The 19,608-nt window shown below is 35.3% G+C and overlaps 1 protein-coding gene across 2 annotated transcripts in view; it reads right to left on the reverse strand.

The window, feature by feature from the left end:
* vaspb (vasodilator stimulated phosphoprotein b) overlaps nt 1-19,608 on the reverse strand; it is a 115,857-nt gene that overhangs the window by 345 nt on the left and 95,904 nt on the right. The window contains exons 7-14 of one of the 2 annotated variants that reach the window (XM_056478055.1): nt 17,527-17,708; nt 14,639-14,696; nt 9,333-9,360; nt 9,200-9,239; nt 8,962-9,018; nt 2,596-2,668; nt 902-959; nt 1-817 (exon numbers count right to left, since the gene is read on the reverse strand). The exon at nt 1-817 is cut by the window's left edge and continues 345 nt beyond it. In XM_056478055.1, coding sequence (XP_056334030.1) covers nt 780-817; nt 902-959; nt 2,596-2,668; nt 8,962-9,018; nt 9,200-9,239; nt 9,333-9,360; nt 14,639-14,696; nt 17,527-17,708 — 534 coding nt within the window. In that variant the 3' untranslated portion in view covers nt 1-779. The remainder of the gene's footprint in view (nt 818-901; nt 960-2,595; nt 2,669-8,961; nt 9,019-9,199; nt 9,240-9,332; nt 9,361-14,638; nt 14,697-17,526; nt 17,709-19,608) is intronic. The other variant, XM_056478057.1, reaches the window with a different exon arrangement.

The raw sequence follows: 19,608 nt of genomic DNA on the forward strand, positions 1-19,608 counted from the left end.
CATATCTCAACACAAAGTTTAAAACAAAAACATCTCAAATGAGGGCTGAAGCTTTGAGAACGGTTGTTTCAGGTGACCAAAATACAAGATGGCACTGATAAACAGAGGCCGAGGCAGCCATTCGTTCATACGCGAGCACAAACTCAACTCACACACACGACAACAAAAAACAGAGCCTCAAATAAACGTTAACACACACACAAAAAGGTTATCATTTCTCCTGAATTGAGCTAAATCAGGCTGTGATGTGAAAATCTCCCAGCTGAAAGCACAAGAATGAACCCGGTACTGTATACAGGTCCATCATGAGGATTGTGTGTGTTTGTATGTGTGTATTGCAGGTCTTTTCCACCTTGTTTTAGCCTCTTCAGTGCTGCATCATTGCAATGTGGGTCTGTATATGGCCATTACAGTCACTGGGATATAAGAGATATGCATTATTCCCTGAATACAATAACTTTAGGCAAGTATTGAGTTTTTACGGTGAGCATTTATGCACAGAAATCAAGTGTGAGGGTGATGACGTGTACAGTATGCAAAACTATTAAGTGGAGGAAAAAAAACTAAATATGTCAAAGTAAATGTGGAGAGAGAGAAAAAGAAATGGATGAATGTGAAGGAAAAATAAAAATGGCATGTAAAGGTACAACAAAGCTCATCTTAGTTGAATGGTAATGATTAAGGGTTAAGTCCCTGGGTGATTGTGTGTGTTGTGTGTGTGTGAATGTATCCCTGGGTTCTCAGGACCGAACGATCCCTTCCCATCAGTTTCTGTGGGACTATGTAGAGCCTCGTTTCTGTAACTCCTGAATAAAGGCTGTAAAAGACACAGAAATTAATCAACACAACAATTTTATTAGATTTTTTTGCATTAAGAGAAAGGGCAGGTTGATGGTCTCACCTCCGATGATTTCATTCTTAACCTTCTGCAGCTCTTTTCTCACCTCCTCTAACAGTTCCTGAAGAATCAGATGGATATATATGAAGCAAATCACATTTGAATGATACATTTAATAAGCAAAATTTTAGTACTATTAACACTGGCTTATCACAAACAAATATTAGTCAACTTTCAGTAGTCAATTTCTGTTTTAATACCAAAAATTTATTTGCTAATATGATTTATTTCTATATCTAAAATTGTGTTTTGACTTTGATATTCTATAATATAAATTCTTTTATATATATATACAGTTGAAGTCAGAATTATTAGCCCCTCTTTGATTTTTTTCTTTTTTAAATATTTCCTAAATGATGTTTAACAGAGCAAGGAAATTTTCACAGTATGTCTGATAATATTTTTTCTTCTGGAGAAAGTCTTTGTTTTATTTCGGCTAGAATAAAAGCAGTTTTTAATTTTTTAAAAACCATTTACAGGGCAAAATTATTAGCCCATTTAAGCTATATTTTTTTTCGTCTACAGAACAAACCATCGTTATACAATAACTTGCCTAATTACACTAACCTGCCTAGTTAACCTAATTAACCTAGTTAAGCCTTAAAACGTCACTTTAAGCTGTATAGAAGTGTTTTGAAAAATATCTAGTCAAATATTATGTACTGTCATCATGGCAAAGATAAAAAAAACCCAGTTATTAGAAATGAGTTATTAAAACTATTATGTTAAGAAATGTGTTGAAAAAATCTGCTCTCCGTTAAACAGAAATTGGGGGAAAAGTAAACTGGGGGCAAATAATTCAACTGTAAATATATATATTTTATAATTATTAGCCCCCCTGAATTATCTATACAAGACACTTCTATACAGCTTAAAGTGACATTTATCTATCAAAATCTATCAGTCAATCAATCAAAAGTTTTTAAAAGTGCATTAAAAATACAGTAAAATGTTATATATATATATATATATATATATATATATATATATATATATGTAATAATGTAAAATATTTTTTAATTAAATATAAAATGATTACAATGTAAATGTCAATGTGTAAATATCAGTTTAAACTAGTTAAACATGTTTAAAACTACATAATGTTGTTTAAAGCAGAAAGAATGGTGATTTTCATGTGTTTTCAGCCGTTTTTCTCACTGACTGCTCTTTGGGGCTGAAAAAGCTTGCAAATGCAGAATTAAAACTTTTTTTAAACTCCTTCAGATCATTTAGTTTTCAGTTTAACCTAGTTTAGCATGCTTGAAACGACATAAAAATGGCATGTCAATGTATTTTTAGCCGTTTTATCACTGGCACCGTGATGCTTTAAAGGGTAGGTTTTCCGAATTAAAATGAGTTTTTGTTGTGCTGCATTTGGTGCAGATGCCAAAATTACTTGCCACTAATATCTTGTCGCGTCGCGTGTTAGGACATGGTATACCTTTTCTTTGCTGCTTTGAGGATGAAAAAGCTGTTTTAGGCTCTGAAAAGCTGTTTAAAAATCTACAAAGCTACATTTTCAGCAGCAATTACCAGTCTGCAGTGTCACATGATCTTATAAGCTGATTTGTTGCTCAGTCAGTTTTCTTTATGATTATTATTACAATCAATTTTGCACTGGTACTTTTGCCATTTCTGTATATTTATCCATTAATGCACTGACTTTCTGAACTGACAATTGCACTGACAATTCTGACCTGTTTAATTCGTTCCATCTCTGACTCGCCTTCTCCACTTTCAGCCTCTGCTGACTGGCTGACAGGTTTCATCCTGAAAACACAGTTAGATGAGGAATTAATACAAATAAAAATAGGTAAAAAGAGGAGGGAAAGGAAGAACAAAAGTAGAAAGCCTTTGCAGTTTACCAAATCCAGCTATAATAGTCTAAAGAAGTCAAAAATGACTTTTAGACTAAGAAAAAAAACAGCAAAGACTTGATCACTTCCATGGCTTCAACTGAAATCATACTATTGCCAAAATGCTGCTCTTCACAAATTAGTTTGCAGTTCGCTTATGTCATGTATCTAGTTGAAAGTGGTCGATCATTCCTCCTCCAAGCCAGTGAAATATTGGCTAAAAATATGCAAAGATAGACGAATCCAAAATCTAGTATAAATATAGAGGATCCAAAAAGCTTTGAACAAAGTCAGGCATGGGTGTTGTTGGACAACTTCAATGAAAAGATTTGATTCACTTCAAATGTTGACTATTGTGATCTATAGACCTTTTTCTTGGCTGCTGCATGGAGGGCGCCATAGCGACCAGCGTCTTCCAGTAGAATGTTTAGAACTTTCGTTTACAGCGTTTACAACTGGTAATTGGTAAAGTTTAGATCTGATATGCAGCCGGCCGGAAGTGTGATATGCACATTAATAAAGCACCATTTTTTGTAACACTGAATAACAATAATTCCTATTTTTACAGTACTGTGACGGTTGGGTTTAGGGTTGGGGTGGGAGTAGGCATTAAAAAATACAATTTATTGGGTAATTTAATAAATAACATAAATAATACTCGGTACAATAACTGTTTTTACGTTACTGTGATGGTTGGGTTTAGAGTTGGGGTTGGGGTAGACATTAATAAAATACAATAAATAGGAAATTTAATAAATAATAGAAATAATTCTCATTAACTTCCGGCCGCAAACGTATCTGATTTAGCAACAACCCTGGTAATTTGCGCACCGAAAATGGGTTTCAATAGCATTTTGAGTGGATTAGGAGTGTTTTTGTGACACACAACTTTGAAAGGTGTGTGTTAAAGCCGTTTTAATCTGTCAGAAGTGGTTCAAGCGCGAGAGAAAAATGTTCTCCTAGTTCACGTGTCTGCCATCAGAAATACAATACAGTGTGTGTGTGTGTGTGTGTGTGTGTGTGTGTGTGTTCTCAGCCTGTCAGCTGTTGGCTCAGCGGCTCTTCAATGCGCGCACACACACACACACACACACACACACACACACACACACGATGTGAGCAAACCAGATTAGATTGGAATGAAACAGGTATGTAAGGCATGCAATTGATAAAAATGAACAACTAAAGTCTGTAACTGATACTCCGCTGGCTGATTTGCATGTTCATTCTAATCGGGAGCCATTAATGTTTCATTTAGTTTGTGTAGTATTTACCACGGTTTGTGTTTTTGTGTCATTTCAAAACGCCACTTTATTTTCATTTTGTGACTTATTATTACTCATATATTACTTATTATTACTTATCAGTGTGTCAGTGGGAGAGTACAGGCTACGTGTATGTGTGTCAAACGTTATGGTGAATTACATTTGTTTGTGTTGGTTATATATTTGAAAGAAAGTCAAATTCAGCAGCAGTTGTTTTCCATCCTATTAGAACGCATTTTTTTAAATTACCAGTCCAGGAGGTGGTGCTGATCGACAACAGTATTAGTTTAAACATGTTTAAAGCAAATAAAATAGATAAAAAATCTCATTTCAGAGCTGTCCAAATGTGACTGTTTATACGCATTAGCAGCCGACCGGAAGTTCTTAGCATTCTCCTTGCGCATACATGGAAAGCATAATGGGTAATTTTGCGTTCTAAAAAAAGGTCTACAATAATAATATTAATACATTTTATTTATGATAGGCTTTTCTCACAACCCAAAAGCGCTAATTTTGCACCTTTACCTAAAAGCAACACTACCCTTTTTTTGAAAATAGGCTCATTTTAAAGTACTTTGCTGTCGTACCATGGCTACAGCAGGCAGAATGATATTATGTAGTGCCTGAAAATGGTCCCCAGCTAGGTAAGAGAGTTGCATAATATCACTGAGCCTGCTGCAGCCATGTTACAGAAGGAAAGACTGTTGATTATTACACCTGAATGACAGTATGGTTCTTGGTTCCTAGCCATCCCATATCAACATAGAAAATAGCATCTTTTAATTTTTCGTCCGCCTTAGCACATGACTGAACTACAGAAGTTTTAAATAGGAAAACGATTAAATTTTTTTAATCAAAGTGAGATGCTAATGGTCCAATCTGATTCAATGATTTATGCTAAGCTAAGCTAAAAGTGCTTCTGCCAGAATTTAAAAAATGCTAAAACTCAACTGCTGAACTGTAGAGAGGGGCAGCACGGTGGCGCAGTGGGTAGCACTCTTGCCTCACAGCAAGAAGGTCGTTGGTTCGAGCCTCGGTTGGGTCAGTTGGCATTTCTGTGTGGAGTTTACATGTTCTACCTGTGTATGTGTGGGTTTCCTCCAGGTGCTCTGGTTTCCCCCACAAGTCCAAAGACATGCGCTATAGGTGAATTGGGTAAGCTAAATTTTCCGTAGTGTATGTGTGTGAATGCTAGTGTATGGGTGTTTCCCAGTGATGGGTTGCAGCTGGAAAGGCATCCGCTGCGTAAAACATATGCTGGATGGGTTGGCGGTTCATTTCGCTGTGGCGACCCCAGATTAATAAAGGGACTAAGCCGACAAGAAAATAAATGAATGAACTCTAGGGGACTTGTAAAATGAGCATATTTCCAAAAAATAGTGCAGTGTTCCTTTAACTGCATACTATTTAGAGGTGTGAATTTGCACACACAGAGCAAGTGATGCTGTAGTTTCAGAATTTAAGCCATGGATGTGAAGTGAGCTTTAATATGGGTTTGTACACAGATCTGGAAAGAGAAGCATGAACGTCAGTATCACAGAGCCCCCTGTGGACAATAGGAGAAAAGCAGCAGAATCACAGAAACAAACGCAAGCCTGAAGATGACCATCACCTCAAACAAACAACATAACACTGTTAGAAAAAGGATTTGATATTTTGATATTATTCCTCAGACGCCACAGGAAGCCAGAATTTTCCAAACCCACAAGCTAAAACAAGACAAACCAGCATAGATGAAGCTAAAGAAGATCAGAATCGCAGATCCACCATGGTGTCATGATGGGTCAAGTTCAGTCCAGTCTCTGAACCAACACTGTGTTTGACTATGCTACATTTATAACCTGCTTTAGAATTACAAGATAGCTAAAGCGGACTCATTTTGGGAACATTCTCAAAGAGAAAAGTGCTTCATAGAGTTTGCCATTCCAACTGTTTGATTATTGCTATTTTCATAATTTATAGTTAAATTAAGTCCCGCTTTATATTCAGTGCCCTTAACTACTATGTACTTTCATCAAAATATAAATACAATGTACTTAATGTGTTCCTAATGTATTAGAGAACACTTCTGGTGCTCTTGAGGTGGGATACGGGTAAGGTTAGGGCTAGATTTGGTGGTATGGGTAGCTTTAATGGTGGGATAAGGTGTAGAGCACGGTCAACAGTGTAATACAGAAATTAATTACATGCAGGTGTTTAATCCAGCATATGTACAATGTAAAAACATGCATTTACACAATAAGTACATTGTAATGAATTATTAATTTGAATTATTAATTACATATTACTTAAGGCCACTTAATATGAACCTGGAGCATGATGTTTACTTTTGCTTAAACCTTAACATTTTATTTGTAACTAACTTTATTTTTAAATCTCTTCAAAATCGCTAACTGAATAAACTGAAAGTGTTCTCACAGAAATAAAACTGACACCATCTAAATGCTTTATAGATTATGCATTTTTCTCTAGAGGGTACTTCTAAAGAGTATCTGACAATTAGGGATGTCAAAATCAATTGTTTCTTCAGTGAACCGCGATGCAGACATGGCCAATTCGGTATCTGTTCAGTAATAATCATAACCGGTAAATGTAATGACGTCATTTATCTCATATGCGCTATGTCATGGTATTTACAATGCTCCTACTGCTTAAAAACGCAGAAAGTGTGCACAATTTCACTGCGTGTGTGTTTGCTGGACAGTCTTTCGCTGACACTTACAGCAGAAGCCCGTTTCACTGTGATTGAGAGAATGAAACTAAGCTCATTTTATTAAACATTTCTCTCTCTCACTGTGGTCCATTTGACCTGCAGGTGTGACTTTTTCACTCCTCTCGGCTAGTACAGCGATGCTTCTGGATACAGACACGAGCGCGTATCTGCAGAGTTTTCTCCACCGTGTCTATCATGGATCAGCTGTGATCGCCGCTGCCGTTTATCAGTGTCACTCATCTGTGAAGAGCGCCAGTGCCAAACGCAGCCCTTTCTGTTGAGCGCGTGACCAAGACAAGGCTCAGAGAGCGAGCGGGATATTTATATTTGTTTATTTGCTATAAATGCTCGTGTTGTTTAAAGGTACAGTTTATATATCTGACTGTTTGTATTAAAGGACAAAATAGTATTACAAATAGTATAGAAATATATGTATAAATTTTAATATAAGAATTGTTGTGCTGAACCGAACCAAACCGTGAGACTAACAATGCATTACTGGTGCACTACTGAAACAGCATATTGTTTCCTACATTTATAAGTGTTTTAGGTTTTTTTTTTTTTTGTTTGTAAAAATGTAAATTACTTTAACTGTAAAAAAAACTGAGATGTATGATATCTTTGTTTATTCCCGTAAATACAACAGTCATATATATATATATATATATATATATATATATATATATATAAAACATTCAATAAAACCTTCATAAAGCTAGTACTCAGTGTCGGTAATGACATCAAATTAAAATTCGGAGTGATAAGAAAACATTACATTCAAACACCTTCAAAAGCCACTGTCTGTTCATTGCGTTCTATCTTAGGAGCCACAAGTAATTACTTTATTTGATAAAATACCCACGATGGCTTTTCCTAGCGCAGCAAATTACATTTTTCTTTGTGATATTTGGTGCCAGTTTATCGGGAAGTGATGTTTTTGTTCTCTTTGGATGGAAACGATGCTTTATTCAAAAATGTTTTGTGCGATATTCCGGTATTCGGCATTAAATCCAATTAGCATGTTTGGTTGCAAACATCTATTCATGTTTACATTTATTTAAAAAAATATCTATTTTTGTTAAAGATCTTTTAATATATATCACTTAAATACATGATACTTAAACTTAAATTCCAAATAACATAGTAAGTGTTTACTGTTTAAAAGCTTAACAGGACATATGTAGTGAAAAAAAGCTACAATTAAAGATATACAACACTTCAATAGATTTGAATCCCTTTAAAACTTTGACCTATATGTTTAAATTACAGTACAGGCGTGTTAGGGATATTTATAGAGGGGGAAATAAGTATTAAACACCTCATGTTTTTTCATGGGAATAATATTTCTAAAGGATCTGTTGACATGGAATTGAACCAGATATTGGTAAAAACCCAAACAATACAACCATAAACATATAACAAAAGAAAAAAATTCTGAAATATTAGTTGTGTAATAACAAGGAAATGGCACAAGGAGAAAGTACTGAATCGTATTTAATACTTTATATAAAAGGCTTTTTAGGTGACGGCAGCTTAAAGACACCTCTTATATGGAGAATGAAGTCATGAATTGCTCAGGTGTGATTTTTCAGACTTCAACAGTGTCAAAATCCTGATGGTTCTGTGCGTTTCGTCTATTAAATCTGATGTTTAATTTGTATTTTCTATTAGATTCAGCTCAGGTGATTGACTGGGCCATTCTACAGCTTGATTTTCTTTCTCTGAAAGCATTTGAGAGTTTCCTTGGCTGTGTTTTGGACCATTGTCTTGCTGAAATGTCCACCCTGGTTTCATCTCCATCATTTTTGCTAATGTAGACGTTGGACTGAAGCAGCTAATATTACTTTAGAATGAGGAAGGGCAGAGGGTTGCTGAAGAACTACTGAGAGATTTCAGCGGCTGTCTGGGCTTTGACTGCCTTTCTACACCTCCCTTTTTTCATGTGTTTAATACTTTTTCCCTGTGTCATTTCATTTTATTTCACATAACTTCATTTGTAAACTAATTAGGTTTGTTTTCTTTTCATATATGGATTTATTTGGTTGTTACCAACATCCGGTTAAAATCTCAAGTCCACAGCACTTTTAGAAATGTGTTTTCTGAGAAAATGGTGACTTGTTGAATACTTATTTCCCCCACTGTATGCAAGTATGTGAAGGCAAGAGAACCAGGGGGGTCGCTGACAGTGTTAGACCATAACCACAAGAGCGCATACTGTAGTAAAAGTACCTGACAAGTGGACTAGATGAAGAGGGTGACTCCAGACTTCTGGGTGCTGAGTTAGTCCTGTTTGAGACATGTACTGTATATATACACTTCACTTTATACTACAGGGCCCTATAAAGAATCAGTCTCAACTGCTGGAGTTTTCAATCACCAGGACATTCAGTGCTGCTGCATGCTTTAAACAGTTTTCAAGATCAATATGGAGCTAAAACACATCTAGAGTCTGTAAATGAGTGTTTACCTGGGCATGGTGGCGGATTTTTCCCATGGTCTTCTGAAGTCTGTTAATAAAAATAATGGAATTAGATATTGAGAATATTTTAGAGTGTGTAATTGGTCACAAATGTCAAATCACAAATGCTTTATGTTCTTACCGCCTGGGCCTTGAGTGTCGGAATCGTCCTGAAGATCAACAGGCAAAGCAAATAAAAGAAAAAGACAAGAAACAAAAGAGTGTTCAATAATAGTGCTGGTGTTTCTAATTCATTTTAGTACTTCCAATTACAGCAAATGCGACTTTATTCAAGCTCATGTCTATAGACAAGTACTAAAAAGCTCTTAAAGCTTTTGCATGCACTTTAAAAAGTTGAATAATAGGAAATTATTGTTATTATTATTATTGTTATTATTATTATTCATATTATTATTATTATTAATATTATTAAGGATTTCCAGAATCAATTCAGCATGAACCTGCAGCCGATTTCACTGGTCAGTTCAATTTCATAAAAACATATTGCATAAAACATATTAAGAAAGCTCTTAATACTTTTGCATGTGCATTGGCCTGTCTCAATAATCAATTTACTTATCGGACAATACTTGGAGATGACCTCAATAGTTTTTTTGCCCTTGCAATATATATTTACAAATTCGCACATAACGTTAAAGCTGGTTTACAATGACATTTACATTCTACCTCACCTGTGTCAAAGTTTATGATTTGACATTTACCTAATAGGACATTTAATAGTATCTGTAATAGGACATTTACCTTTTAACACCAAATTATAGAATCTAAATAACCTTTAGAATGATAAGTATTTTAAAGTGCTTATGGCTGTTTGCCTTATTATGCTGTGATACAATTATTATATAATCAGAGGCATAAAATAATCTCAAAATAAGAATAATATCACTCATCGCAACAATTTCTGTGACAATATATCGCACCTCAAAAATTCCTTCTCATGACAGACCTGAATATGCACTTTAAAAAGTCAATTTATAGGAAAATATTATTATTATTATTATTATTATTATAATTAAGAATCATTTTCCTGAATCACTTCAACATGAACCTGCAACCGATTTCATTTGTCCATTCAACACAATGGTCAGCTTAATTTCATAAAACATATTGCAAACACGTTATACATACTAAAAAGCTCCTAATACCTTTGCATGTGCATAGTCCTGTCACACCATTGCAATGTATTTTTACAAATTCACAAATAACGTTAAAGCCCTTTTACAATGACATTTACATTCTACCTCTCCGATGTTGAAGTTTAGGATTGAACATTTACCTAATAGGACATTTAATAGTATATATAATAGGACATTTACCAAATTATAGAATCTAAATGACCTTAAGAATGATAAGTAAGTAAGTATTTGATAAAGTGTTTGACTATTTGCAATATTATGCTGTTATATAATCATCATAATCAGTGGCATAAAATAATCTCAAAATGACAATAATATTGCCCATTGCCACAATTTCTATGACAATATATTGCACAACAAAAATTCCTTATCGTGACAGGCCTTATAGGTCAATTTATAGAAAAATATATTTATTATTGTTATTATTATTATTGTTGTTAATATCAGGGCTTGACATTAACTTTTTTGATCACCAGCCACTGTGGCTAGTAGATTTCCAATATTACTAGCCACTTGTCATTTTCCCTAGCCACATTTTTGCTGTTGGGAAAATATATTTTATATGTATAAATTTGACTTTGCATGCTAAAATCACTTGATTTAGAGTTATGTCCACGTGCCTCCTCATTCATTTCATTTTTGTGTGCTATGTATGAGTTTGCTCAATGAGCATGAGCAAATGGGTTGTAGTTTCATAGTGTCATACAATCAGTTTTTATTTCACATGACCTTTCAGAGCTCAAAATTGAGGATTTACCAAATTTATCTCTGACGACACCAAACATAAATAAATAATTATTTTTTAGGCACAAATTTTAAATATACCAAAACAAGCTAAATATAGCTGTGTACTATACTTTTTTAACAAAACAATTCTTAAAAAAACAACAACTGACATTTAAATAAAAACAATTATTTTCATGTATCTAAAACTATGCACAATAATCTGTCCTGGCTAAAGGTCTCAGATCATCAGTTAACTACACATAAATGGGGAGTTAATCTCCCATTAAAGCAATGTTATTGTAAAAAAAAAGAAAAGAAAATGAAACCATTTTAACAAAAATAACTGTAAGCCAAAAGAAATTAGGTGAAAAACACACCGTATGATATAATGAAAGGATGATCACACGCACACGGTTAACGTTAGGCCTGTTAATAATCTGTTCAAAGAATGGTTAAAGCGAAAGCAAGCGGTGCTGCTTACAAAAAGACAAATCTAGAGCTCTTAAAAGCAGCAAGATGGGTGCATGAGCATAAGTTTTTGTCTAGTCTTTTTGAAAGAAAACTGATCACATCAGTTGTGTTTCTTGGCACAGTTGCTTCACGCAAGGAAACGGGAGCGCGCACACATTTTAAACAGTTGCACGCATCACATCAGCTGTTAGCACGAGTGATGGTCCTCTCATTCGGTATTCACCTGCTTTCTTTTGCTTGCGCGAACACAATTCATTTAATCTGTCGTGCTGCTTCTCAATTCTAAGATCGCATTTGCACGCATATTGGGCCATCCTTATTGTCAAACCTTGCTTTTAAGAAAACTACAATTTAAGAATTATTTTCAACTAGCCAAAGTGGCTAGTGAGAGTGTTTGTCTAACCCGCCACAGCTAAAATCTACCCGCAGCGGTAGGCGGGTTGGTAGGTGTTAATCCAAGCCCTGATTATTATAATTATTATTATTATTATTATTATTATTATTATTATTATTATTAAGGATCATTTTCCTGAATAATTTCAGCACAAACCTGCACCGGTGCAGCCATTTTCATTGGTCAGCTCAGTAATTTTTTTTTTTTATATTAATTAGAAAATAAATTAGCAATCCAATCCAATCATGATAAACAGTAAAGCTGTCTGACACATTTAAAAAAAACATTTGGTAGATTTAACAAAAAAAAAGTGAGTAAATCTATTGCTTTAAAATTGTTACATAAATGAATTATGTGCATAATCATAAAAAAATAATTCCCAGTGCTGACTATAAAACTATAACTATAAACTATAAAAAAATAAGTTAAAGGGATAGTTAAACTAAAAAGAACATAAAAGAACATAAAAATAACAGTAAGCCAAAAGAAAGCAGGTGAAAAAAATACCGTATGTGATAATGAAAGGATAATCACATGCACACGGTTAACATTAGGCCTGTTAAATAAGAAAAAAAAATTAGTTAAAGGGATAGTTAAACTAAAAAGAATAATCAAACTAGACAAAATCATTGTTAACGCTACTTACGGTACTAACAAGTAATTATGGTACTTGCTATCATACTTTTTCATAATTTAATTGAAAAAAAATATTAAAATCGATTACTAAAAGTGATGGCAACGAATTGCATAATTGATTCATCGTGTTTTGTGACGCGGAGACGTTTGATTGTTAAAAAACTTTAGTTGAGTGCTGAGCGGAGTGAACACATTCTGCCTCTGTCTGCACTGATGCCAGCAGAATTCGGCGCCTCATAGACAGGATGGAGAAAAAAAACGAGTGGAGGTAACGTTAGAGGAAAGACACATGGCGAAAGCAGAGAAATTTGTACGACCCTAGTCATCCAGTGTGTGGGAGCATTTCACACTAAATAAACAAAATAAATAAACAAAAGCAGCATGACATGAACAAATTCAAACCGAGCTTTGGGAGGTTTGATGCGTTGGCTGGTGCTGAGCAAGAGAAAGACGTGTCATGTTGTCTCAATTATGCAGTGTTTTTAACCACCCAATCCTTTTTTTATGTTTTAGACATGTAAATACAAACAAGTACTAGTAAAACAATACATTTAGATAGGGATGTCCCGATCCGATATTGATATCGGAAATAGGTCCGATATCAGTCCAAAAAATATATCGGACTGCGTTAAAAATCTCCGATATAAGCAGTCTGATGCGCTCTAAACTCTGTTACAGTCATTCTATCCAGCAGCGTCCAGAGCAGCCAGCACAACAGACCACAACAGTGCTTGCTAGCAAAGTCTCTTCAAGATTTAACATACTCTTCACATGTATGAACAGCAGCTACGCTAATTATTCTCTTTATTCTCTATTTCCACCTGGGGATATTCGTCCCGAGGCCCCTAGATATTATGCAGTGCCACTGATGCGATCCAAGACCTGTGAAGAGATGATCCCAAGGTTTCCATAACCCCGGACCAGGCCGTATCCTGAGCAGCTGCTGTGGTGGTCATGGAGGAGTGGAGAGCATACGTCTGATTCCAGTGAGACTCCGGGGACAGACGAGTTTTCGCTGAGGTTCAGCATTCTCCAGCCTCCGCCGCCTAGACCGCAGCTCTGCACAAGACGTTTGGCCAGAGGAGAAATGGTCATGCCCAACTGAGCCTGGTTCTCTTCAGGTTTTCTATCCTTCACTTTCACCAATTGGTGAAGCTTATTCCTCGCCGCTGTCGCCACTGGCTTGCATAGTTCGGGACTTGTAGAGCTGCGCATCGATGGATTTGCTCTTAAGTGTTTGGACTCTCAGCAGTGAATATTAAACCACACTGAACTGAACTGAATTGAACTGAACTGACTATAGGAATATATGAATTATATTAATTATTATAACAGCTCAGGGATGTTTAAGAACAACATGTTTGTGCACTTTCTAAAGATTTTATTTCAGATTTTTGAATAAAGGGTTTGAAATGAATGCTTTTCTCTCTCTTTTTTTTTATCCGATTCATCGATTAATCAAAAAAAAAAATCATCAGATTAATCGATTATTAAAATAATCGTTAGTACATTATACCTTAGATATTACTTAGAGTATATACTTTAAAATGTAAAAAAGAAACAGTGCTTTACATATGGTCTATACATATATATCATATCACCAGGCCTTAATTTACACTTTATTTAAATATACATTTGGTACAAGTATTTTTATTACTTTTAAATGTTATTAACAAGTATTGAGTAAGAGTGTTTACTTTGTTTTCTAATAATACAATAAATATGACAAATAAGCAATGTAAAAAGTTCATAAATCCAAATGGAAAATTAAAAGCAAAGTGTAATGTTTATAACAAATCGGCCCACCTCTCTGCTTCATTCAATTTGCATCAGCATCCAAATTTGCTCATTCATTTTCCCTCTTTTTCCTAATATAGCGCACTCAACCGCTAAGCTCTGTATTTTATTATGTGCCGTGCAGGCCTCCAGGGACAAGTTTGAAAACTCCTGGTGTAGGCGGTCAGTGATTGACACGACCAATGAAATCTTCAGAATCAGCTGCTTAGTTTTTGAAACTGACACATTTGGCCATGATAAGCATTAGGAAACTGATGGTGTTCTTACATTAGTGGGCTCTTCTGCTTTTGGAGGTGGCTTTTCTCCTTTATCTGCTGCTTTTCTCCTGTGCAGACAAACACAAAGAAGTAACACAATAATCAGTCAAAAATTATTTTAAAAACTGCAATTTTCTCTCTTTTTTTTGCGCACATTAGAAGAGTTTGAGAAATATCAAGTGACATTTACAGCTTGGTATCAATAGATTGAATCACAAGAATTTTGCCAAATACTTACAAATAAACTGACCATAAGATTTACAGTAATACTTTCGCACATCTACAGTAATGCACTTGGATGTGTTTGCTAAAAGGGTTTGTTTACTCAAAAAATGAACATTCTATCAATAATTGCTCACTTTTGTGTCATTCTCAAGCCTTGTTCATCTTTGAAACGGAAAAAAAAGGCATTTTAAGGAATCAGAAGGTTTTCTGTCCCTTAATTGAAAGTCCAATACACCCCAAAAATGATGTTTTAAAACGAACAACACACAGGTAAAGGTAAGATAAAGGGAAACTCAAACATTCTTGCTTTGTGTGTGAGATTTGCTTTGAGATTTGCTTTCATGCGAGTACTGTTGGCTTCCTCAAAAACCAGTTCTTGTGTGTCAAGCAAGCATATGAACTTCCGGTAACTATTTATATGGTGTGTTCTATGTCATATATGGATTAATAAGCATAAATAACTTTTTTTTTTTTACATAAAAAGAGTGCTTCTCTTTTAAACCACCCAGTTCATGTTAACTACATATATTGTGCCTTGATTCACTTTTCGAAATGTCAGATTTGGTGTAATGGTCTTCCAACAGTGAGGGACAGAAATTATTTAAACATAACTGATGTATGAAGATCGGTATATAAATATATGTAAATATATGTGTCCTAATACTGTTTTTAGCAGCGTAGGACACATATATTACTGTCAACAGCTCAAAAAAATGTGCTTTAGTGTTTCGTGATCCTTTAAATTTTTATATATTTACAGTAGGAATTTCCCAAAATATCTTCATAGAATATGAACTTTGCTTAACATTGTAATAATTTTTGACCCATAAAATGTATTGGCAAAAATATACCCCTGCAACATAAGACATACTTTGTGGTACAGGCTCACATACAGTGGTGTGAAAAAGTGTTGATTTCTTATTTCCTATTCACACCTTTATGTTTCAGGTTATCAAACTAATTTAAATATTCATCAAAGGCAACACAAGTAAGCACAAAAGTTTTTTATGATTAAGACAAAACTACATTGCCATGTGTGGAAAAGTGCCCCTTAAACCTAAAACCTTAAAACTGGTTGGGCCCAATGGGCAATCTCCCGCTCTCCCTCATGAAGCTAATACGGAAGTAACTGAAACTGCAATTCATCGAAATTCCACTAGGCCTGGCTCCAAAATAGAGCAGATTTCTTTTGAGCCCGATGTTAAAATGGCCAACTTTACAGCAGAAAAATAGGTGTTTTAAAACTTGGTACAAAGAACGATTTTGGTTCATATAGGTGAATTTTTTTATAACTCATCTGTTTCATTTATATTAAGTCTGCATAATTAAGGGCGTGACCACTTGAGTGACAGCTAGGTCTTGCTGGTCGCTGTCACTTCACCTCAGCTGATTTCGGCTGATTAGTCGCTGAACTCAGCATATACATCATATTTTTGTTTTATTTTATGTGGCTTTACAAAGTCAATTGCCTTTTGGAATTATTTCCTACATTTATCAGATGATATGGCACACTGTGTGCACTTAATTGTGCTCACAAACCATTCAAGTGGCCTCCATTTCCCAGGAGAGTGAAATTATATACTTAAATACCATATCTATAAATGTATTTGTTTTATTTAAGATCATTTATCATTTATAATTTTCTTCTCACCCCCGAAACGGACAGATTGATTAGCTGTGGGCTATAGAACAGTCATCTGAAACGTTGGCATACAGTGTTATGCCTGGATTTTGGAGCAATGACGTACAAACAAAATGGCGCCGGTTGGCCACACCCACTTGTAGCTTCATTTGCGCTCTTCAGAAACCTGGGTGACGTCAACGATACGACGTCCGTATCTTTTCAGTCTATGGTTGGGCCACCATTAACAGCAACAACTGCAATGAGTCTGTTACAGTGCTGTGGAGGAATTTTGTCCCACTCATCTATGCAGAATTGTTGTAATTAAGCCACATTGGAGGGTTTTCAGGCAGGCATGAACCGCCCTTTTAATATCATGCCACAGCATCTCAATTGGATTCAGGTCAGGACTTTGACTAGGCCACTCCAAAGTCTTCATTTTGTTTTTCCTCAGCCATCAAAAGTGGACTTGCTGGTGTGCTTTGAATCATTGTCCTTATGCAGAACCCAAGTTCTATTCAGGCAAAACACTTTTTCACACATATTTCACAACAGGGCTATGTAGCATTGTATTTTGTTTACACTTAATAATAAAAACCTTCATTTCAAAACTGCATGATGTGTTTACTTGTGTAATGTTTGACTAACATTTTGACTAGTTTGATGATCTGAAACATTAAAGTGTGACAAAAAATAAGAAATCAGTTAGGGGCAAGCAGTTTTTCAAACCACTATATGACAGGTTATCATAATAAATCTAAACGTTAAACTTTGCTGGACTGAGATATTCACAGCTTTAAATACTGTATGAACACAATGCAGGCAGTTCTGCACCTCTGGCAATATGAGGAACTATGTCAGTAATGTGTGAGCAGTCATGCCTCATCACACACTTCACAGCTCAAATAACTAAACATCTCATAATGAGGAATTCACAAAAAAAAATTATTTGTTGTACTGTCCCATTCACTGCACTCCAAGTTTACCCAACTATGATGACTTCCGCTACTGAGAAACCTGGAAATGTGTTAACTGGGGATGACCCTGCTCACCGTCGAGCTAGAATTGCGCTCATCTCTCCCATCAGGCCTCCTCCTCCTCCACCACCTCCTCCTCCACCACCACCTCCTCCTCCTCCGCTGGGCATTGACACACTGTTACGGCTGCTGTCCGCTTTAGGTGCCGCCGCACTGGCAGCAGCACTGGCAACACCACCTCCACCTCCAGCGTCATCCTGCAGAGGGAAGCACCGAGTCAATTACAGCAGCTAGGCATTAGGCTTCAGTTACACTAAAATTCCTTTGCTTTACGCTGGATAGTTTAAGATCATCAAAATGTTATTCACCTTTTCCCCATGTTCAATGATGCTTCGCGTGAGTTATGGAAGTAAATACCAGTAAACAAAAACTGTCTTTATTCTCCTCCCAGCTCATGTATTGAAAACTGCTATACCAGCGGATATATGCTTGTGATACTAATGTCATGTTAAAAATACCAAGTCTAATGGTATTTTATTAAGTTAAAAAGCAGAAAGTCATACATTACACATACATCTCATTCAGTCATGTACAACGGTAGCCAAAATTATTAGAATACTTGGCATATTTAAGAGGTTTCAGTTGTTTTCAGCTAAATTGGTCATTACAATACCCAATAAAACTAATGCAATATCTAAAAAGGCATCATTATGTTCTGTATGTAATAAAATAGAGCCATCATAAAGAGATTTAGGTCATTTTCCTTACAATAAATATGACTATTTCACTGGCAATATCACACAATCTTGTTCATTAAAAGAATAAAAAGGAAAGGCTTTATCTTAAGCTTCAGAAGGCATGGATTAACATTAGTGTTGAAGAGGTAGAAATATGTTCTGACACTCTACCAGAAAAAAAAAACAAGAAAAAACGTGCTGTTAAAAGGTGGACATACCAAATATTACGGTTATTTGCTGTGCTCATAGCAAACATCTGCATGTTTCATGAATATTATGAAATGAAATCACACTTTGGAGGGAAAATGTCAATATTTTAAGATCTGTCAGTTGTTTTAACAATTTTGTTCAGCACTATATGCAGATTATTCTTAACCTTATGGTTTCATGTGATTTGTTTCAGTTCTTTTAAATGGAACATCACTAAACATGTGAATCCCATAATTTGAAACGCACCAATGATGTGCTACAATAAAAGTATTTTTAATGTCATCATGTCAGAAAGTGGCACATCTAGACCAAAATCCCATACTTGTGCACTATTCTACACAATTTTGTTGTTTAAATATTAAGCATTCACACTGAAAATCCTACAATGAATAGGTGCACTTTAAATACCTGAATAATGCACTTATTAAAGTGATATACAGAGCTGTGGAATGATGAACACTTGTAATGTTGGAAGATCAAATCTGACCTTTATTATTTTTCCATTTATTTTTTTCAATTGGATTCGAGTCAGGTGATTGGTTGGGCCATTCTACAGCTTGATTTTCTTTTTCTGAAAGCATTTGAGCGTTTCCCTTGCTTTGTTTTGGATCATTGTCTTGCTGAAATGTCCACCCTGGTTTCATCTTCATCATCCTGCCAATGTAGATGTTGGACTGAAGCTGCTAATGTTCATTTGCAATGATGAAGGGCAGAGGGTTGCTGAATAACCGCTGAGAGATGTCAGCTGCTGTCTGGGCTTTCACTGCCTTCCTACACCTTCCTTTCATCATGTGTTCAATACTTTTTTCCCTGTGTCATTTCATTTTGTCACACAACTTCATTTGTAAACCAATTAGTTCCTTTTTATATATGGATTTATTTGGTTGTTACAAACATTTAATTTCAATTTCAAGTCAACAGCATCTTTAGAAATATGTTTTCTGAGAAAAATGGCGACGAGTTCAATACTAATTTCCCCCACTGTAAGTCATTATGTTGCCTCCCAATGGTGAATGAAGCTATACCTATTGCAGATACTATTTGGTAATTTATTCTGCTATACTTTTGGCAACCATCAAACATCAACAGGGAAGCGGTTTGAATTTCCATTTAGCAAAAAAACACGAGTATTTCATTTGGGATAACACTGAACTCATACACTACATGGCTGAGTGTATAAGTGCATAGAGTGTCATTTGGGATTCTCTTA

This window comes from Danio aesculapii, chromosome 18 (genome assembly GCF_903798145.1).
Source record: "Danio aesculapii chromosome 18, fDanAes4.1, whole genome shotgun sequence".
Classification (NCBI taxonomy): domain Eukaryota; kingdom Metazoa; phylum Chordata; class Actinopteri; order Cypriniformes; family Danionidae; genus Danio; species Danio aesculapii.